Source organism: Felis catus, chromosome B3 (genome assembly GCF_018350175.1).
Source record: "Felis catus isolate Fca126 chromosome B3, F.catus_Fca126_mat1.0, whole genome shotgun sequence".
Classification (NCBI taxonomy): Eukaryota; Metazoa; Chordata; class Mammalia; order Carnivora; family Felidae; genus Felis; species Felis catus.
This window is the reverse complement of record NC_058373.1, coordinates 72030856-72053566: the sequence shown is the minus strand read 5'-3', so window position 1 is coordinate 72053566 and position 22711 is coordinate 72030856. Positions and strand designations below refer to the sequence as shown.

At 41.4% G+C, this 22711-nt stretch overlaps 2 protein-coding genes across 2 annotated transcripts in view; one reads left to right on the top strand and one right to left on the bottom strand.

The window, feature by feature from the left end:
- Window positions 1–6792, top strand: part of SUPT16H (SPT16 homolog, facilitates chromatin remodeling subunit) — a 40657-nt gene extending 33865 nt beyond the window's left edge. Inside the window, exons 23-26 of the mRNA XM_003987429.6 lie at window positions 3682–3811; window positions 4463–4592; window positions 4720–4797; window positions 5458–6792. Of these exons, the coding sequence (XP_003987478.2) occupies window positions 3682–3811; window positions 4463–4592; window positions 4720–4797; window positions 5458–5603 (484 nt within the window). The 3' untranslated portion in view covers window positions 5604–6792. The remainder of the gene's footprint in view (window positions 1–3681; window positions 3812–4462; window positions 4593–4719; window positions 4798–5457) is intronic.
- Window positions 6793–6999: 207 nt separating this feature from the next.
- RPGRIP1 (RPGR interacting protein 1) overlaps window positions 7000–22711 on the bottom strand; it is an 89027-nt gene continuing 73315 nt past the window's right edge. Inside the window, exons 22-25 of the mRNA XM_019832776.3 lie at window positions 22144–22336; window positions 13604–13688; window positions 10590–10720; window positions 7000–7179 (exon numbers count right to left, since the gene is read on the bottom strand). Coding sequence (XP_019688335.3) covers window positions 7067–7179; window positions 10590–10720; window positions 13604–13688; window positions 22144–22336 — 522 coding nt within the window. The 3' untranslated portion in view covers window positions 7000–7066. The remainder of the gene's footprint in view (window positions 7180–10589; window positions 10721–13603; window positions 13689–22143; window positions 22337–22711) is intronic.

Genomic DNA, 22711 nt, shown 5'->3' with positions numbered 1-22711 from the left:
TCTAAGTTATCAACTTTCATATTTATACAATTTATAATGGTGTCCCCTTTTATTCCTGATAGTGATAATTTGTTTCCTCTTTTTGTTGGTCAGTCTGCCTAGTGGTTTAAATCTATTGATTTTTTTTTCATCATTATGAAATGTCCTTCCTTATACCTGATAATAGTCCTTGTTTCAAAAATCAGCTTGGTACGATATTCTTACAGACTTCGAGCTTTATTTTGGTTAGTGCTTACATAACATGTCTTTTTTTCTGTTCTTACTTTATGTTTAAAGGGCCTTACCTGAAGACAGTATATATTTGGGTCTCACTTTTTTAAATCTGTTTTGAGAATTTTTACTTTTAATTGGATTGGTGAAAACAGACCGTTTGCATTTAATGCTAACTATCAATATGGTTGGGTTTAAATCTACCATCTTGCTATTTGTTTTCCTCTATGTTCTCTGTTGCTTTTCTCCTTTTTATGCCTTATTTTGGATTTAATTTTTGAGAGAGAGAGAGAAAGAGCTCAAGGAGGGGGGAAGGGGCAACGAAAGAGGGAGACACAGAATCCGAAACAGGCTCCAGGCTCCACGCTTGTCAGCACAGAGCCCCGCATGGGGCTCAAACTCAGGAACCATGAAATCATGACCTGAGCCAAAGTCAGATGCTAAACCGACTGAGCCACCCAGGCACCCTTGGATTAATTGTATGATTGTGTATTAAGTTTATGATGGGTTGGTTGGTTTGTTTGGTAATCTCTACACCCAGTATGGGGCTCCACCTCAGGACCCTGAGATCATCAAGAGTCACATGCCCTTCCAATTCAGCCAGGCGCCCCCAGGCAGTTACCTCTTAATTTACAAAATGAGAACAAAAGTCTTGGATATTTGCTCACATATGTACATTCCTGGTGCTCTTCATTCCATTGTGTGGTTCCAACCTTCTAACTCCTTTAATTTTCCTTTGCCTCATAAACCTCCTCCTTTAGCATTTGAGATGCAGGCTTTCTGGTGACAAATTCTCCCAGCTTTTTTCTTAAGTCTTTATTTCCCTTTCACTTCAGAAAGATGTTTTTCCTGACTGTAGATAGAATTGTCTTTTTTTTAATACTTACATGATGTTGCTCCATTGTTTTCTGGCTTACTGGGTGTCTGCTGTCATCTTTGTGCCTCTGAACAGACTGACGTTTTTGTTTTGTATTTCTGTCATTGGTTTCTAGCATTTTATTATCTGCTTTATTGTGGGTGGTTTTGTTTTTTTAAGGATTATTCTGTTTGGTGTGCATTGGGCTTCTTAGATTATCACATCCCCAAATGTTCTGGCCGTTACTCTTCAAATATTTTTGCTCTTTCCTCAATCCCCATCCCCCCCACCTACCCCCATTTTTGTTTTTGTTTTTTCTGAGACCAATTACACAAATTTCATATCTTCACTTTTCAGCATCTTCAAGTTTCTGTCTTCCTTCTTAAACATTTGGAGCATGTTTATAATAGCTTTTTTTAAACGTCATTATCTGATAACTTCCATCTACCATCTTTGTATTTTCTGGGTCTATTTCTATTGTTTGATTTTTTTTCTTTTGCACTTTTGCATGTCTGGTAATTTGCGATCGGCTGCCAAACATTGTGACTACACATTTTGGGGTGCTAGGTTTTATTTTTACTTTCAAATGTATTTATTTATTTATTTTGAGAGAGTGTGCACGAGCAGGGGAGGGGCAGAAGAGAGTCCCAAGCAGGTTTTGTGCTGTCAGTGCAGAGTCTGGTGCACGGCTCAAACCCACAAACCATGAGATCGTGACCTGAGCCAAAACCAAGAGTCAGACACTTAACCAACTGAGCCACCCAGGCACGCTGGGTGCTAGGCTTTACGATTTTTTTCTAGACTTCATTCGATGATATAGTTAAGTGAGTTGGATACCACTTCATCTTTCAGGACTTGTTCTCAAATGTCATTAGTGCTGGTTCAGAACAGCTTTTAGTCCAGGACTAATCTGCCCACTGCTGAGGCAGTACTCTTCTAAGCACTCTGATTCCCTGTGTGTTTTAAGGTCTTTCTGTTAAAGCTGGTAGGACCAGGAACTATTTCCAGTTTGGTCTGAGATCTGGGAATTGTGTGGCCAACTGCTTTCCAGTGCTTCTTTGCTGAGCTCAGGTTAATTTCCTCTCATGTATGTGCAGATCAGTTCTTGGCCACAGACTGAAAGGGATCCCTCTGCAAATCTCCAGAGCTTTTTCTGTCATTCTCTTCTCCAGTACTCTCAGCTTCAAAAATTCTAGCTATATCAGCATCCCCAAATACTTCTCTTTCTCTCAGGTTCTGATTGGGTTCCCCTCCCTACATAGCAGCCTGGGAACTGCCTCCAGGCATAAAACTAGGGCAGTTATAAAACAAAACCCTGCGTGTTTCCTCCTTTTGGGGACTATAGTCCTATGCTTCTTTTTTTTTGAAAGGTTTATTTATTTTTAAGAGACAGAAACAGATCACAAATGGGGGAGGTACAGAGAGAGGAGGAGACACAGAATCTCAGGCAGGCCCCAGGCTCTGAGCCGTCAGCACAGAGCCCAATTCGAGGCTTGAACTCACAAAGCGCAAGATCATGATCTGAGCCAAAGTCAGATGCTTAACCAACTGAGCCACCCACGTGCCCCAGTCCTATGTTTCTTTTTATCCAGTGTTTGAAAGCTGTTTTGTATTTTGTTTGGTTTTCTAGTAATTTAAATTGGAAAGGTAAATCTAGTTCTTGGTACTCCGTCCATCATGGCCAGATGTGCAAGTTACAGTGTATATGATGAGGCCTATAATGGATTTGTGGCAGTGGTTCTCAGGTTTTGTGAGGCTTTCTTCTAGTGATGCTCACTATTGTCATTTCTTTTTGGGGTTTTTTGGTTTTGGTTTTTTGTTTTTTTCATTTCTCTCTTCCTTCCCACCCACTTGAATTGATTGAGCTTTCCTCAACAGAAGTGGACAAAAAGAAAGTCATTTGAGGGGTGCCTCAGTGTCTCAGTCAGTTAAGCATCTAACTTTGGCTCAGGTCACGATCTCACCCTTCATTAGTTCAGTGTCTGTGTTGGGCTCTGCACTGACAGCTCAGAGCCTGGAGCCTGCTTCAGATTCTGTGTCTCTCTCACTGCCTCTCCCCCTGCTCTTTCTCAAACATTTAAAAAAAGAAAGTTACTTGCACATTTTCTTAGCACTTTAGGTACTAAACAAGAAACTTACTCCTACCTTCGAATATACCTTGCATCAAATGAACAATACATAAGAAAGCAGTGGAAGATTGAGGAGGGAAAGCTAGGGCCAGCTGCCTTTTCTTAACTGCAGTCATATGTGCGATCAGAGCTGAAAAGTAAGCGCGTAAGTGGTTATAAGTTGAGACTACTTGCAAATAAGGGTGGAATCAGGGGAAAGCATAGGTGAGGAGGAAAGGCCAAAAGGAGGAACAGGGAAATTGGTGCTTAAGAAAGAAAATGGAAAACTGGGAGAGGCTGACCTTTGTGGAGGGACAAAGCTTGCTTCGGTCGGAATGCTGCTCTGTCGTGAGGGCTGGTCTCTAGGAGATATATCAGCCATTTGGGTCTATTCTGGTGGCCCAATACAGAGAATGTCTGCTCCTCAGAGATACTAATGAGCAAGAGGACACAGTGCATTCTTGGAAAATATGGAGGATTGACTTTGACTCATGTCCTGTCTCTTAGTTCCTGTGACCTAAAGTACACAGAAGGAGTACAGTCCCTCAACTGGACTAAAATCATGAAGACCATTGTTGATGACCCTGAGGGCTTCTTCGAACAAGGTGGCTGGTCTTTCCTAGAACCTGAGGGTGAGGTGCGTGAGTGTGGGGTTTCTTTTCCGGTACATAGTGTTGCCCATTACCATCAGGCTGCTAGGAAATGCTACAGAAGTAGTACGTACGGGACCAGATCAAATGGGAGCTTGGTATTACTGTGCTGTTCTCCTAGTTAGTTTTACAGGTAGCTGATAAATTAATTGGAGACTGGTAGCCACTGAGATTTCTTTGAAATTGCAAAATTGTTCTTTTAAGGAGACTCTTAGTATTGGGAAAAAATTCTTTAGGGCATTTTGAGTTCTTGGTTTTTTTGACTGAAGTATAATTAACATACAGTGTAAGAATAGTTTCAGGTGTAAGTTTAGGGCATTTTGCAAAAATTGTTTTCTAAAAAATGATTCTCCCACCTCTGCATAATGCATTATTTTCGTGAGTATCTCTGGTTAATTTTCCTGGGTGAGGAAGGATGAAGTGAATTTTTAAGAAATACAAACTAGATATTTAGTAATCGCACCTTACTAGTAATTATAAATTAGTTCTATTTATCTTTTGGTCACTCAGGTTTTTTTTCACGTAATACGGAAATAATGCTGGGGTGCTAGGTGGGTTGAATTAATTAGGTTAATAAAGTGAAGGTCAAAAAAAGAACCGAGTAAATAGTATTATGCTCTCCAACTGTAACTCACCAGGGGAGTGATGCTGAGGAAGGGGATTCAGAGTCTGAAATCGAAGATGAGACTTTCAATCCTTCAGAAGACGACTATGAAGAGGAGGAGGAGGATAGTGATGAAGATTATTCATCAGAAGCTGAAGAATCAGGTTAGTCTCTATAGGTAAAATGTTTCATGGCTTTCTAATCTATCATTTCTGGACCCCATAAAGGAGGGAAGAATTCTGTCGTTCCATTCCTGTCTAATGACTAATTAATGACTTAATTTTATTCCAGACTATTCCAAGGAATCATTGGGCAGTGAAGAAGAGAGTGGAAAGGATTGGGATGAACTGGAGGAAGAAGCCCGAAAAGGTAAACTTTGTTATTTTTGAAGCACAAATTTCTAATGGATTTTAGTATTTTGAGATTTTTTTTGGCCTAAGAAGAGTACCAAAAGAACACTGTGAAACTGATGGGGAACTATAGCTCCAAGTTCATCAGCCAGACAAGCAAATGAGTTCTGGAATGTATCCATACCCTCCAAGTGACATGACTCTGTCATTCTTCATCTGCTCACAGCCACAGTGGGTCTGTAGCTATGATAGCCACATAGTCTTGGAAGAATTAGGCTATTCAGTTTCCAAGTCTAAGTCCTATAATAGTCAAACTTTCTGGGCCTCTTCCAGGTTAGGAAGGTTTTTGTAATAGTGGTTTAGTTACTCTGAAACCAAATGCTAGATAGCAGTTAAAGGTGAAAGGGGAACACTATCTACTGGACCCCAAGCATCGGGATCCGTACTTTGCATAGGCTACCTTATTTAATCCTAGAACAATTTTCTGTTGTGTAAATAACATAAACCAAGGCTCAGGACAGTTAAGTACTTGCCTGACATCACACAACTAATACGTGACTGAGATTAAAACATACTTGACTCCAGAGGACATTCCCTGTGTTACTTCATGCTATTAAGTACTGTTAGGTACCAAAGTTACCCTGTAGCTAACTAGTAATGCCTCTTTTCTCCTGTTCAGCGGACCGTGAAAGTCGTTACGAGGAAGAAGAAGAACAGAGTCGAAGTATGAGCCGGAAGAGGAAGGCATCTGTGCACAGCTCAGGCCGTGGCTCTAACCGTGGTTCCAGACACAGCTCTGCACCCCCCAAGAAAAAGAGGAAGTAACTTCTGAACTCTGGTCCTCAGCTCCATTCTTTATCCAGCCAACCCCTACAAATTTTACATGACATAGAAACTGTATTTTTCCTTTTTTTTTTTTTTCCTTTTGAAGTTTTGCCATTTGTGTTTATGGGTTTAGGGGGCCATTTGTGTGGACCAATCTACTCGGGGAATTCCAGGCCCACCAGGACACGTGCCAGTGGCCCCATCCAGATGGCAAGGGAGGAGGTGTTTTTGAAGAAGGGCAGAGGCTTCCGCTGTTGATAAATACCGTTTCATTCCTCTCTCTTCCTGTCACCTTCCGCCAGGACATCGATGGCTTCTGACATCTTACTCTTTGATGTCTCAAAGCTGTGTTTCCAAGACATTGGTACGAGGTGACCCCTAACTACCTGTACCATGGTTCTTGACCAGCAGATTCAGTCCTCCATCCTGCCCCACTGCCATGACCTTCCTCACATCTCTTGTAAGTTCCATCTTTGCAGTGCTCAAGAAAAGGTTCTTGGAATTTGCTGATAGTTGTGATAAACCATACAACTTGAGCTAGTGAGGGCAGATCGGGCCGGTACCTCCGCCTGAGTTTTCCTGCCTGTTTGCCTCGTGCCGCTAGAGGTGTTTCTGCCACCTTTGAAGACAAGAAGCAGGGACACCCCCTGGCTCGGTTTCATCCTCCTTACAAATTCACACAGGGTACAATGGTAGAAGCAAAGTCACCACTGGTCCTTTTCTGATGTGTCTGAGGAAGAATGGTCGTGCCTGACAACACTGCTTCTAGTGAAATCTAGGAGGAGGCTCAGAGGAATCAACATTTAGATCTGGAAGGGGCAGGTCATGCCTTGGGCCTAGAATACCCTGATGAGAAAAGAGAAGAGGAAGGGAGGCCACGTCTACAACACAGCCTCTCGTCACTGCTGCTCCTTATTTTTACTTGTCTTGCATTGTCCTGTATTTATCACAGTTTCTGTCGAACAGCTTTTTAAGTATTTGGGGAGTTTATCTTGCCACCCTCCCCCTCCCGGTTCTCTGTACCCACCTGTCCCGCTGCAGTTCCTCCTGTGTTCTGTGACCTTAAGAGAAGAGGGGGGGGGAGGGGTCTCGGATTTTGTTTGTTTGTTTTTTTTCTCCTTAGCAGTAGGACTTGATATTTTCAATTTTGGAAGAACTAAAAGATAAATAAACTGTGGTTTTTTTTGTTGTTGTTTTGTTTTTGTAAAGTCACCTTTTGTGACCGTCCTTTCGCAGTTCCTGAGGGCAGGTCCTCTTCTCACCCGCAAGAGCGCTAAGACCTTGGAGAATAATGCCTTTATCCAGTGAGGGTCACAAAAAGTAACTTGGTTCTAAGCTTTCGTCATTAGGTAGAAAGACCAGACATCACAGTAAACCAAATTCACAGCATAGCAAGTTACTTTGTAAGAGACTTTTTACTGTGGTTCCCTCAGAGAGTTTAGAACGGAATAGTACTTGCTCCATCACGAAAGTGTAACTTCTGTCATCTCCTTGTAAATGGCGTCAAGAGCGGCGGCAGCTTGAAGGGACACCTTCAGCCTTCCTATCCGGGTGGCCTGATCTTCAGGGCTGACAACTGTTGGGAAAAGAAAAGGAAGCCTGTCAGGCGGCAGCATCATTCAGTTAAAAAGCACTTACATACCTGTAGTGTGCCTTGGCAGGCGGCGGCGGCACTAAAGTTCCTCCTTGGGGCTCGACCTAGTGGAAGGGAAGGAGGGTGAGGCCCTCCCAGAACAGTACAGGGTGGGGGTGAGAGGGGCTGCGATGAAAACTCAAGGTGCTTTGGGGACGCATGGAAGCGGCACCCACCCTGGCCGGCGTGGAGGAAGTAGAAGAGGTGGTCTGGAGACGATCCCTGAACTGAATCTAGAAAGTAAGCTCTTCCGAGCGCGGGCCAAGACACAAGAAGGAGTTCGGAAAGGTGCGAGAAGTGGCAGGAGCAAAGCCGCGTAGATAAGCAGGGTCCCAACCATAAAGGCCTGTCTTGTGAGGAACGTGATTTTAACTGAAGTGTCCTAGAGGTAGTGATTTTTGAGTTCTAGTTCTTGCTGTTACTTGGAGACTATAACTGGGAGCATGAGTGTATCAGGGAGGCTAGTTATGAGGCTGCTGTAGCAATACAGGAGAGAAATGAAGGGGTCTGAAGTATAACAGGGTGGAGAGAGAAGGGCAGATTCAGAACGTTTAAGAGCTAAAAATAGGGGCTCCTGGGTGGCTCAGTGAAGTGTCCAACTCTTGATTTCAGCTCAGGTCGTGATCTCATGGTTTGTGGATTCAAGCCCTGTGTCGGGCTCTGTGCTGATGGTGTGGAGCCTGCTTGGGATTCTCTCTCTCTGCCTCTCCCCCACTCATGCTCTCTTGTTTGTGCGCACTCTCAAAACAATTTGTTTTTAGTGTTTGTTTATTCTTAGAGCACAAGCCAGGGAGGGCCAGAGAGACAGGGAGACAGAATCCCAAGCAGGCTCCAGGCTCTGAGCTGTCAGTGCAGAACCCAGGGTGGGGCTCGAACTCACGAGCCACGAGATCATGACCTGAGCTGAAGTCGGACACTTAACTGAGCCACCTGGGCACCCCTATCTCAAACTAAATTTAAAAAAAAAAAAGTAAAAAATAAAATTTTGTGATGAAATCCTGGGAGACAGGAGGTCCAAATCCAGGATGACCATTCTAACTTAGATAACTGGATGGTAGGTAAGAAGGAATGCAAGGTACAAAGCTGTAGTCGAGGCAAATTTTGGGTACTATGAGAACAGAGAAGTAGTGACTTGGTCTACTAGATTTTAAATAAAATCTAGACTGGTAATCTAGATTTGAGATCATTTTTAGATTATTAAAACCCCAGGAGTGAATGCAAACCCCCAGGGGGAGGGTGTGTGGAGAAAAGGCCACAAATTGAACCAGGAGAATCCCAACATTCAAACCCAGGAAGAAGCTGTAAAGAAACAGAAGGATCCCCCACAGAATGATACGGAAAGTTGAAACGGCCTAAAACAAGGGAGAATGGAGTTTAAAAAGGAGAATGAGCAATAATAATAGAAATTTACAAAGGTCAAGCAGGATGAATAAGGAAACCAACTGGATTTGACAATCGGAAAATTGGTAAGAACAGAGTCAATTAAGTGGATGAAAACTTGACCTTAATTGAACAGTGCAGGAGGTGCCAAAACAGCACTGCACTGACTGACCACTCGGGAAAATTTGTACAGAGCCGAGTTTTAACATGCTCAGAGGGAAGGGAGCGCAGGGCTGGAGAGCAATGTTTTGTTTTTAAAATCAGACCAACAGGATTAAAGCCTGAGTGGAAGGGAAGCCCTAACAAGGAAATTAATGTAAATTTTTCTGTCAAAATAATCGAGACACATTCATTGGCTTTAGAAATTCTGAGGTCACGACCAGGGGGATTTTCCTTACATGCAAAGGGCAGAGAAGTCAGGAAGAGCGCTGCATGTCAGGGAATGGGGACGGGAATAGAACTCAGAGGTCCAAGTTGGAAAACAGCTGAAAGACCCCACTCGCCATGTGCCCAGCGAGCTTCTGCTGTCCCGAACATTCTTCTCCCTCGACCCTTCCTTCTCCCTCGACCCTCAGAGAATTCCCTCCATCCTTGTGACATCCCTATAAGGACGCGACTGCTATTCTCATCTTATAGTTGAGGACACAGGCATAGACAGGTCACACCACTTGCCTGGTACCTCAGTTGGAAAAGTACTAGAGGAATATAATGAAGAATCTTGTCTACCAGCTAGTTTGAACTTCGTAACCCCTGGTCTGAAGAGTATTCCTCAATTTTTTTATTATAATAAAAATTTTAGATCCTGATTCAATACATAATGTACATAAGAAAGTGTCACAAAATACTTAATCTATATGCCATGCACTCTGATATTTTCTACAGTCTCCCCGCTCCCAATTCTGGTCATGACTTACTCATTTAATATCACCACCCATTAGTTGATTATGACTGGAAATTTGAAAACCACTGGTCTAGTGCGTGATCTTAATTGCCCACTACAGCCTAGCAGATACGGTAAATGCGTGAAATCCCCAGGCATGTACAGTAAGAGAGCAGTGGGGACTGGATGGAGTAGGGCCCACGTAAAGGCATTCAAATGAAAATATTTTTAAAACCGTGCCAGTCTTAACAGCAAACAATGTTGAAAATGGATTTAAGAAGAATGTGGTGTACAGAGAAGTACTGTACAAACTTTTTGTACAGAAACGCTGTAGCAGATGGAGATGGGGTGGAAGAAACCAGTGGCAGAGAGACCAGTTTAGAAAACTATTACAGGAACGCCTGGATGGTTCAGTTAGTTAAGTGTCCGGCTTTGGCTCAGGTCATGATCTCACGGTTTGAGTTCGAGCCCTACATCGGACATTCTGCTATCAGCAAGGAGCCCACTTCTCCTCTGTCTCCCTCTGTCTGGGCTCCCCACCCCCCCCCCCAGCTTGTGTTCGTGCTCTCTCTCTCTCTCTCTCAAAACTACATAAACTAAGAAAACTATTACAGTAGTGGGGATGCAGTCAAGACATTTCCAAAGCCGTATGGTCAAGACTTGGTAAGAAATACCATGAGGCATGAGGTAGCAGAAGAGTTGGTGTCTGCTTAAGAGACAGTGTGCAAGGTCACACATTAAAAGCGGAGGGTATCAGCTGTCTTTACAAACCTCACATGCTTAAGAGAAATCAGGAATTCTGATCTTTAAATTTGATGGAAATTGTACTTGTCTTTTCAAAATTCCCTCATTTCAAACACTGGGGATTCCTAATAGATTGTATTCTAATTGTCATGAGGTACATGGGCTAAAATACACAAGTGACTACTTTCATTTCTAGAAAAAGTAGAGCCACAGGGATTTGGATCCAGTTTGTATCATCCACTTCATAACGGTAATTACATACCGAAGGTAAATCAGGAAAAGTATTCATGATTAGGCTGATTTCCTTAGCAATAATTGAAGCTGAGAAGCATGACAAGGTATTACTCACTGTCTAGCTCTTGCTCTACAAGGTCTCTTCCCGACTCCATGATCTGCCACAGTTCCAGAAACGCATATCCCACTTCTTGACATTCTTTCTTCTCCTCGTCCATAGGATCGCTTACCACTGTAAACTTTAAACTAAAGGAGAAAAAAATTCCATTTAACTCAGTACTACCGATACCCTAAGGCTTAAAATACATATATAAGGATAACCGTAATCATAAATTATACAATGTTTTCCCTCAATCATTTTTCCCTTGCCTCCATTTTACAAGACTGTAATGGCAGAAGAGTGAGGAGTTGGTGTATTTTAAAGCAACAACAGGCCTGGAGAAGACAGAACTAAGACTCAAGATAATCTATATCAAGTTGACTCAAAACTGTTGAGATAGAATGCCTTTCAAGATAGTTTACAACTCTGATGAAAGATCTGATATGGGCAGTGGAGGTGTTTGCGCAAAAACCAACATTACAGGAGAAGAAGAGTTTTTAGATTTTTAAATAAAAGTTGGGTATCAAGCCCGAACAAAGGAAAACAGAAAGAATACAGAATTACAAAACAATACATTTCGTGAAACTGAAAGCATATTCCTTAAGAATTGCAAATCTGGGAACGGGACTCCGGAGGGCACACAGCCCTGCCTCGCAAGCAGTGAGTGGTCAACAGCAATCATTATTACCTTGACTTGGCCTAGTGAGGAAGGATACTGAATTCTAGAAACTAGTACCTATTCAATTATTTGAGATAAAATTCATGCATAAATTCGCTGTTTTAACCACCTTGAAGTGTACAATTCAGTATGTTCTCGTAAATTCATGTTGTTGCCCAACTGTCACCACTGTCTAATTCCAAGCCGTGCTCATCCCCACAAGAAGAAATCCGAGAGGCACCAAGCAGCCGCATCCCGTTCTCCCCTCAGCTCCAGGAAACCACAAATCCACTTTCCATCTCTCTGGGTTTGCCTATTCTGGACATTCTGTATCCCTATTAATTTTTTAAAAGCAAATACTGATGGCTAATAGTGCTAAGGGGCAAGACTAAGGCTAAAAATTCAAGCTCTTAAAATCACAGCTAAACATGATTCAGCTAACAAAAAGAAATTCCAAAAATGACACATTCTTTTTATTTTTTCTTAAGCTCTACTCCCAATGTGGGGCATGAACTCATGACACCGAGATCAAGAGTTGTGAGATGCATGCCAGGCACCACCAAAATGATACATTCTTAGCCCTTTAAGCAATATTCATATGTGAGGATGTTTCTGGATCCTTACTGATATTCTGTACCCTTACTGATATACAGAAGAGATAATGCTGACTCCGGACCCCAATTTTCCCAGGAAAGGGATGTTAACCAGCATTACTACATACAGGGCACAATACTAAGTGCTTTAGATAAACTATGTTATTTCAATTGTATCCTCAAAGGAGCCTTCAAGTTAAATAAAATTCGACCATCAGAGAGCTAGTAAGTGGAAGAGTCAGGATTCAAAACCAGGTCTGTCTGGTTACAAAGCCAACGTTCTGTCCACTGCACGACACTGGCAAAAAGAAAGGTAAAATCAACTGACATCTAAAATTGAGTAGAAAAGTTGAGTACAAAGAGAAAAGAGACTACCACTGTAAGGCAATGAAGGGAGGGAGTATTCTAAGAATGCTGAGAGAGAACAAAGAAATGAAATAGCTAAATTTAACACTGATGCAGAAGGGGAACAACCAAAATGCTTCCCATTCCCAAAAGTTACTAATAAGCTGCTGTTTAAGTCCACAATGACACTGAAGTCAGACTCACTGTTTATTTCAGTGGCTCCTTTGTCAATCCTTTCTATGACTAACTGGAGACAAAGTAAATGCAAATTAAACAAATTTATTGGGCTAAAACACCAGCCCTGTATTATTTCTTACCCACATACTTGAAAAGGAGGCAGCAATGCTGGGTCTTGCCAACAAACAAACAAACAAACAAAAAACAAAAACAGATGCCCACTTAAATTTGAATTTCAAATTTCAGCTAAACAATGCATAATTTTCTTAGAAGTATGTCCTGTGCATTTCATCTGGAACCTCTAAATGGAGGCCTCTTCATCTCATATGAATAAAAAGGACACCTTCCTAAAATTGGTAGTAGGCCTAAGATTTACTCCAGTTACATCAAAGTAATCCTGTAATGATTTTTAAAATATAAATACGAAATTAATATTGTAAAGACATAATATTTGGTAAGCTAGCAATGGTACCGTGTTTGTGAGAAATGCATCAAATTTTCTGAGAATGTCGAAGTGTTTTTTGTCCAGGGGCGCCTGGGTGGTTCAGCCGGTTGAGCGTCTGACTCTTGATCTCAGCTCAGGTCGTGATACCAGGGTAGTGGGATCAAGCCCCTCATCAGGTTCTGTGCTGAGCATGGAGCCTGCTTGAGATTCTGTCTTTCTCTCCCTCTGCCCTTCTCCCTGCTCATGCTCGCTCTCTCTCTTTAAAAGAAAAAACAGGAGCGCCTGGGTGGCTCAGTCGGTTAAGCATCCGACTTCGGCTCAGGTCATGATCTCACGGTTCCTGAGTTCAAGCCCCCCGTCGGCCTCTGTGCTGACAGCTCAGAGCCTAGAGCCTGCTTCGGATTCTGTGTCTCCCCCTCTCTCTCTACCTTTCCTCTGCCTGTTCTCTCTCTCTCTCTTAAAAATAAATAAATAAGCATTAAAAAAAAAGAAAAAAACATAAAACCAAAAAGGACAGTTAAAAAAAAAAGTGTTTTGGCCACTCCACATAGGGCACTGCTAGTATTCAAGTAGTTGCTGCCACAGAAATAGTGCTTCTCAGGGGCTGGCATGGGTGAGAAATGAATTAAACCTATGAGATTATAAAATTTATCAGGTAGTCACAAACCTAAATTAGACCCAAGTAGATAAAAAATACACTGAGAAAATTAATATGAAGGGAGTTATTAAAATATGCAATATCAGCACAAAACTCCTGACTTCCTGAATGGATAATATCTCCCTTCTTTCAAAGTGGAAAGCAGATACTTACTGTCTTTGTTCAGGATCTTGTCCATTCAGCATGGCGAACAGAAATTGCCTTCGGCCTTTTTGCTCCAGTGGGTCCAGGTCTATCACTGTATTAAGGATAAGAGGGGAAAAAAGTCAAGAATCATGTACTGTTGCTATTTGGGCACTAAGACTTTCATTAAGTGGTATATGGAAAACAGATATAAAACAGAGGTTGGCTGGGGTTCCTGGGTGGCTCGGTTGGTTAAGCGTTCAACTTTGGCTCAGGTCATGATCTTGTGATTCATTGAGTTCAAGCCCTGTGTTGGGCTCTGTGCTGACAGCTCAGCGCCTGGAGCCTGCTTCAGATTCTGTGTCTCCCTCTCTTTCTGCCCCTCCCCTGCTCTCTTTCTCTTTCTCAAAACAACAAACAAAAAAAACATTAATTTTTTTTTTTTTTTTTTTTTTTTTTTTTTTAGTTAAAAAATAAAAGAGTTGGCAAGGTGAGGCTCTTGGGCCAGCTACTTGTTTTGGGAAATAAAGTTTTACTGAATACAGCCAATGCCTATTTGTTTACATATTATCTGTGGAGGCTTTCCCACCACAATGATAGAGTTGAAAAGGTATGACAGAGACCATTTGGCTCACAAAGCCTAAAATATTTAGGCTGGGCCTTCAAGAAAAAGTTTGTCAACTCTGGTATAAAGGACGCCTTATGATTTGCACTGAAAGCTGTTCTGCCATATGCCAAGGTAAATGTGCTCCCACCACTCTACAGCTGGGAGAATCCTAGAGACTGATTTTTTTTTTTAATGTTTGCTCATTTATTTTGAGAGAGACAGTGTGTATGTGTGTGGGTGTGTGTGTGCGCACGTGTACACACACACACACACACACACACACACACACACACGAGCGGGGGAGGGGCAGAGAGAGGAAGAGAGAATCCCAAGCAGATTCCATGCTGCCAGGACACAGCCTGACACTGGGCTCAATCCCATGAAGTGTGAGATCATGACCTGAGCTGAAATCAAGAGTCAGACATTTAACTGACTGAGGCATGCAGGCGCCCCAAGGAGATTGATTTTTTAGGGCCACCTAGAGATTTGAGTTTTGTAGCAGGTTCAACTCAAGATGCCTGTCTCAACACCCATTCTCCCCTTCCTCCTCATTTTTATATGGGAATGCTACGGCACCAAATAAATAAGCTTATGTTTTCCAGCCTCTATTTTAGTGAGGTTTGGCTACACGATTCAGTGCTGGCTATTGTGTTGTGGGAAACATGCTTAACAGGCTCAAGTGTGAGGCATTCCTCCTTGCCCTGGTGGCCATTAAGAGGGTCAGGGTCACCAAAAGGATGGAAGACAGGCACGAGGATGATCAAAAGCAGGGTAGGAGTTTGGACCCTAAGAGTATCACATATCCTCAGTCCTGGACTGTGCTCCTCAGAATCCACTTTATACAAGAAATAAACTTCTACCTCATATAATATAAGGGCAGCATATACTTAGAGGAAGAAGAAGAAGCAGCAGCAGCAGGAGGACGAGAAGGAATAGAGAACAACAGACAGCTGGCAGAAATTTAAAATAAATATTCAATGACTGCAAGATAAAATTAAGGAAATTTGAGGGGGCACCTAGCTGGCTCAGTTGGTAGAGACTCTTGATCTTAGGGTTGTGAGTTTGAGCCCCACATTGGGTGTAGAAATTACTAAAAATAAAATTTTTTAAAAAAATTAAAGAAATTTCCCAAGAATAGAAAGAAAAAGCAGAGGTAGAATTATAGGAAGAAAATGAGAAATTTAGAGGATCAAGTTGGAAGATCCAAAACTCTACTAGAAAAATGAGAAAATGCTGGGGTCAAAATTATCACAGAAATGCAATAAAATTTCCCAGAACTAAAAGCCACAAGCTTCCAGATTGAAAGAGCCTCTTGAATGACCAGAATAATTAAAAGAAAAATATACACATTATTCTGAAGTTTAAGAACACTAATGATAAAGATAAAATGTTAAAGTCTTATAGGCAGGTAGTGGTAGTTTTCATACAAAGGTTAGGCTCTTGGCCTGGATCTAGAAGACTATGGACCAATTGCTTTGAAATTCTGAATAAAAATGTTTTCGAAATAGATTTCTATACTTGGTCTAATTATCAATTGAATATACATGCAGAATAAAGAGATTTCATACATGATGTCCTCAAAATATTTCCTTCCAATGTACTCTTTCTTTAAAAGATACTGGAAAATATGATCCATTAAATTATAAAAGTGTGGGGTCCCTGGGTGACTCAGTCGGTTAAGCGTCTAACTGCGGCTCAGGTTATGATCTTGCGGTTCTTGAGTTTGAGCCCTGCATTAGGCTCTGTGCTGACAGCTTAGAGCCTGGAACCTGCTTCAATTCTGTGTCTCCGTCTCTCTCTGCCCCTCTCCCACTCACACTCGGTCTCTCTCTCTCTCAAAAATAAACAAACATTTACAGAAATTATAAAAGTGAATCAGAGGACAAAACAGGACCCAGGAGACTGCTCCAAATGGCAGCAGTAGCATAATAGCTGAATGAACAGTGGGCTGAAGAGAGGTCTTCAAGGAAAAGAAAACTGATACATTGTTTGACAGGTTTGATTATTTGAAAACTTGGAAAGGCTGTTGGAGGATGTGAAAATAATAATAGGCACAATGAAAATAAAGCAAATGAAAAATTGGGACAAACAAAATAACAAACAAGAAAGGAAATATAACCATGGCAAACTACTTGGCTCTTCAAGAATTAATATCCATAATATTAAGACTGGATTAAATCAAAGTTATGATCCAAGTATACGGGAGGAAGGGGACATGGGTATAAGAGAGAAATTTGATGTGCCAAGATAGGAAGTCAGGAGATAATACCTAAAATTGGTGAGTCAGGAAATTGCAGTAGAAACATTCCTAAGAAACATGGAATTAAATAACAAGAAATAGCAGAAAAAGTGAAAAGAGGTGTGGTGGACCAAAGAGGATGGGGGATGATAGGGAGTGGTTCGTGGAGAAGGGATAGAAAGAGGAACTGTTCCCTGTCTTCTCCTCTGGAAAAAAAAAAAAAAAAAGAAAAGAAAAAGGAACTGTTTAATTTTAATTAAAAATCTCTCTAGGCCTATTTGTGGGGTGCCTGGGTGGCTCAGTCAATTAAGCGTCTGACTCTTGATTTCAGCTCAAGCCATGATCTCACATCTGTGAGAGGGAGCCTGGCTTGGTGCTGGGCATGGAGCCTGCTTAAGAGTCTTGCTCCCTTTGCCCCTCCCCAACTCATGTTCTCTCTCTTTCTCTCTTAGATAGATGATAGATTTTTTTTTTAATATTTTTTTTCAACGTTTATTTATTTTTGGGACAGAGAGAGACAGAGCATGAACGGGGGAGGGGCAGAGAGAGAGGGAGACACAGAATCAGAAACAGGCTCCAGGCTCTGAGCCATCAGCCCAGAGCCTGACGCGGGGCTCGAACTCACGGACTGCGAGATCGTGACCTGGCTGAAGTCGGACGCGTAACCAACTGCGCCACCCAGGCGCCCCAGATGATAGATTTTTAAGAAGGCTCCATGCCCTGCACAGAGCTCAAAGTGGGCCTTGAACTCACAATCCTGAGATCAAGACCTGAGCTGAGATCAAGAGGTGGCCACTTAACCAACTGGGTCACGCAGGCACCCCATTTGATATTTTAAAATCATATGCATAACCCCACTTATTTCAACGGATAGATCATCCAACAGAAAGTCAACAAAGAAACAGTGGCTTTGAATGACACATTGGACCAGATGGATTTAACAGATACATTCAGAACATTCTATCCTAAAACAACAGAATACGCATTCTTTCCTAGTGCACATGGATCAGTCTCCATTGTAGGCCACAAAACAAGTCTAAACAAATTCAGACAAAGTCATACCATGCATCTTTTCTAATTTTTTTTAACGTTTATTCACCTTTGAGAGATGGAGAGAGACAGAGCACAAGTGGGGGAGGGGCAGAGAGAGAGGGAGACACAAAATCCAAAGCAGGCTCCAGGCTCTGAGCTGTCAGCACAGAGCCCAATGCGGGGCTTGAATTCATGAACAGTGAGATCATGACCTGAGCCAAAGTTGGACGCTTAACCAACTGTGCCACCCAGGTTCCCCGCCATGCATCTTTTCTGACCACAATACTATGAAACTAGAAATCAACCACGTGAAAAAAATCTGCAAAGAGCACAGATACATGGAAGTTAAATAACATGCTACTAAACAATGAATGGGTTAACCAAGAAATCAGAGAGGAAATAAAGAAATACATGTAGACAAATGAAAATACAATGGTCCAAAATCTTTGGGATACAGCAAAAGCTGTTCTAAGAGCAAAGTTTATAACACTACAGGCCTAACTCAAGAAACAAGAAAAATCTCAAACAAAAAAACAAAAAAACAAAAAAAAAACCCACAAAAAAAAAAAAAAAACATCCTGGGGCACCTGGGTGGCTCAGTCGGTTGAGCGTCTGACTTCAGTGTAGGTCATGATCTCATGGTTTGTGAGTTCCAGCCCCACATCAGGCTCAGTGCTGACAGCTCGGAACCTGAAGCCTGCTTCAGATTCTGTGTCTCTCTCTCTCTCTCTCTGTGGTTACCCTGCTCACGCTCTTTCTCAAAAATAAATAAACATTAAAAAAATCCCTAACATTATACCTAAAGGAGCTAGAAAGAGAAGAACAAACAAAATTCAAAACCAGTAGAAGCAAGAAAATAATAAAGATTAAAGCAGAAATTAAAGAAATAGAAACTAAAAAAGCCAATAGAATGGATCAATAAACCAAGAGCTGGTTCTTTGAAAAGATGACAAAATTGATAAATGTTAGCCAGACTCATAAAAAAAGACTCAAATAAACAAAATCAGAAATGAAAGAGGAGAAAAAATAACCAACACCACAGAAATACAAAGGATTGTAAGAGAATATTATGAAAGATTATATGCCAACCAATTGGACAACCTAGAAGAAATGGACAAATTCCTAGAAACCTAAGTTCCCAAAACTGATTCAAGAAGAACTTGAAAATTTGAAACAACCGATTACCAGCAATGAAATTGAATCAATAACAATAATAAAAAAAACTCCCAACAAATAAAATTTCAGGACAAGATGGCTTCACAGGTGAATTCTACCAAACATTTAAAGAACAGTTAATACCTATTCTTCTCAAACTATTCCAAAAAATAGAAGAGGAAGGAAAACTTCAAAACTTATTCCACAAGGCCAGCATTACCCCGATACCAAAACCAGATAAAAACATTACAAAAAAGAGAACTATAGGCCAATATCTCTGATAAGCATAATTGCAAAAATCCCCAACAAAATATTGACAAACCAAATCCAACAATACATATAAAAAATCACTCACCACCATCAAGTGGGATTTACTTCCAGGATACCAGCGTGGTTCAATATTTGCAAATCAATCAATGTGATACATCACATCAATAAAAAAAGGATAAAGATCATATGATCATTTTAATAGATGCAGAAAAAGCATCTGACAAAGTACAATATCCATTCATGATAAAACCCCTCAACAAAATAGGTTTAGAGGGAACATTCCTCAACATAATAAAGGCTGTATGTGGAAAGCCCACAGCTAACATCATATTCAATGGTGAAAAACTGAGAGCTTTCCCTTTAAGACCAGAAACAAGACAAGGATGTCCACTCCCACCACATTTATTCAACACAGTACTGGAAGTCCTAGCCACAGCAATCAGACAAGAAAAAGGAGTCAAAAGCATCCAAATTGATAAGGAAGAAGTAAACCTTTCACTATTTGCAGATGACATGATATATAACTAGAAAACACTAAAGACTCCACCAAAAAACTTACTAGAATTGATAAATGAATTTAGTAAGGTCACAGGAAACAAAATCAATGTGCAGAAATCTGTTGCATGTCTATCCATTAATAATGAAGCAAGAGAAAGAGAAATTAAGAAAGCAATCCCATTTACAATTGCACCAAAAATAATAAAATACTTAGGAATAAGTTTAACCAAGGAGATGAAAGACCTATACTCTGAAAACTATAAAACATTGATGAAAATAATTGAAGACCACACAAACAAATGGAAAGAATTGGAAAATATTCCATGTTCATGGACTGGAAGAACAAATATTGTTAAAATGTCCGCACTACCCAAAGCAATCCACAGATTTAATGCAATACATATCAAAATACCAACAGCATTATTCACAGAAGTAGAACAAACAACCCTAAAATTTGTATGGAACCACAAAGACCCCAAATAGGCATAACGATCTTGAAAAAGAAAAACAAAGCTGGAGGCATCACAATCTCCTAGATTTCAAGACATACTACAAAGCTATAGTAATCAGATGAGTATGGTACTGGCATAAAAACAGACATATAGATCAATGGAACATAATAGAAAACCCAGAAACAAACATAAGATTATATGGTTGATTAATCTTTGACAAAGGAGGCAAGAATATGCAATTGGAAAAAAGACGGTCTCTTCAACAAATGGTGTTGGGAAAACTGGACAGCTACATGCAAAAGAATGAAACTGGACTTTCTTATATCATACTCAAAAACAAATTCAAAATGGATTAAGGACCTAAATGTGAGACCTGAAACTAAATATCCTAGAAGAGAGCACAGGCAGTAATTTCTCTGATATTGGCCATAGTGACATTTTTCTAGATCGAGTCTCTTAAGGCGAGTGAAATAAAATTAAAAATTAGCTATTGGAAATACATCAAAATAAAAAGTCTCTGCACAGCAAAGGAAATAATCCACAAAACTAAAAGGCAACCTACCGAATGGGAGAAAACATTTGCAAATGACATATCCGGTAGAGGGTTAGTATCTGAAATTTATAAAGAACTGATACAACTCAACACCCAAAAAACAAATAATCTAATTAAAAAATGTGAAGACATGGACAAACATTTCTCCAGAGCAGAGATAGATTGTCAACAGACGCATGAAAAGATGCTCAAAATCACTCATTATCAATGCGAATGAAAGCCACAGTGAGAGGGCACCTGGGTGGCTCAGTGAGTAAAGTGTCTGGCTTTGGCTCAGGTCATGATCTCACAGTCTGTGAGTTCGAGCCCCACGTCGGGCTCTCTGCTTTCACCATGGAGCCTGCTTCAGATCCTCTGTCTTTCTCTCTCTGCCCCTCTTCCACTCGAGCACACGTGCTCTCTCTCCCTCTCTCTCAAAAATAAACAAACATTAAAAAAAGAACCACAGTGAGATATCACCTCATACCTTTCAGAGTGGCTAAAATCAAAAACACAAGAAACAACAAGTGGTGGCAAGGATGTGGAGAAAAAGGAATCCTTGTGCACTGTTCGTGGGAATGCAAACTGGTGCAGCCACTGTGAATGGATCTAGAGAGTATTATGCTAAGCCAGATATGTCAGTCAGAGAAATACAAATACCATGTGATTTCACTTATGTGTGGAATTTAAGAAGCAAAACAAAGGAAAAAACAGAGACAAACCAAAAAATCAGACTCTTAAGTATAAAGAACAAACTGATGGTTACCTGAGGGGAGGTGCGGGGTTGGGGGGGGGGATGAGTGAAACAAGTGAAGGGGATTAAGAGTACACCCATCCGATGAGCACTGAGAGTAATGTATACAATTGTTGAATCACTGTGCTGTACACCTAAAACTAATATAACACTGTATGTTAACTATACTGGAATTAAAATAGAAAACTTAAGGGGCACCTGGGTGGCTCAGTCAGTTAAGCGTCCGACTTCAGCTCGGGTCATGATCTCAAGGTTCATGGGTTCGAGCCCTGCGTCGGGCTCTGTGCTGACAGCTCAGAGCTTGGAGCCTGCTTCGGATTCTGTGTCTCCCTCTCCCTCTCTCTGCCCCTCCGCTCTTGTGCTCTGTCTCTCTCAAAAATAAACATTAAAAAAATTTTAATAGAAAACTTGATTAAAAATAGTAATAAAACGGGCGCCTGGGTGGCTCAGTTGATTAAGCATCTGACTTTGGCTCATGATCTCATGAGGTCATGATCTCATGGTTCATGAGCTTGAGCCCTGCTTCAGATGAGCACAAGCCCCCACTTCTGGTGAGCCTGAACCCTGCTTCTCTCTCTCTGTCTCTGTGCCTCATGGGATTCTCTCTGTCCTCTCTCTGCCCCTCACTCACTTGTGCCCTCTCTCTCTCAAAATAAATATTTAAAAACATAATAAAAAGGGGTACCTGGGTGGCTCAGTTAGTTGAGCATCCAACTCTTGATTTTGGCTCAAGTTATGGTCTCATGGTTCATGAGTTCAAGCCCCGTGTCAGGCTCTGCACTGACAGCACGGAGCCTGCTTGGGATTCTCTCTCTCCTCTATCTGCCCCCCACCCCACCCAACTTCAAAATAAATAAATATTTTAAAAAATTTTTTAAATAATATAAACCAAAAAAATTAGTAAGCCTATATGCACGTATCACTTTGATAAATGAGAGGAAAGAGAACGGTTGCATGCACCCCATTGGAAGGGCAGAGTAGTTCTGGCCCCTCAGACTCCCCTTCCTGGCCAACCACGGGGGCTGCCTCACCTTTGCTGAAGTGGAAGTGGATCTCTTCTCCTGCCCTCGGTTTCCTCAGGGATACTGGAGTCTCCGTCTCTGACAAGGGGAGGTCGTAGAACTTGTACTCTACATACACCTGTTTTACATTCTCATCACTCATCACTTCGGCCTCTGGGTAGAAGGCCAGGGAGACAATTTCGATGCACATCTTCTCTGACCTCTGACAAGGAAGATATGTATTTCCTGTAGGTTAGTGATGCTCCAAGTATTCACACTCCAATTAACACGTTACTCTCTCAGACTCCATCCCAGACATATTCCATCTAACATACCCTTGAGAATTGCGGTAAAGCTGCCACCCAGAAATGCCTGCGCCCACCAAATACATGCCCCGGAACAGGCAGTCAGACCAGCCTGACCTCTCACGGTAACGCCAGTACTTTCAGCCCTACTTCAAAGTTGCTGCCACAGCCACCGTCCTCTCCTTTGATTGTCCGTGTGTCCATTTTTGCATTAGGGACACCAGGTACAGGGCTGACATCTCTCTAGTTTCAAGAAATAAGCCGAGGGCAACGTTAAGTCCTCCCTTTCCACG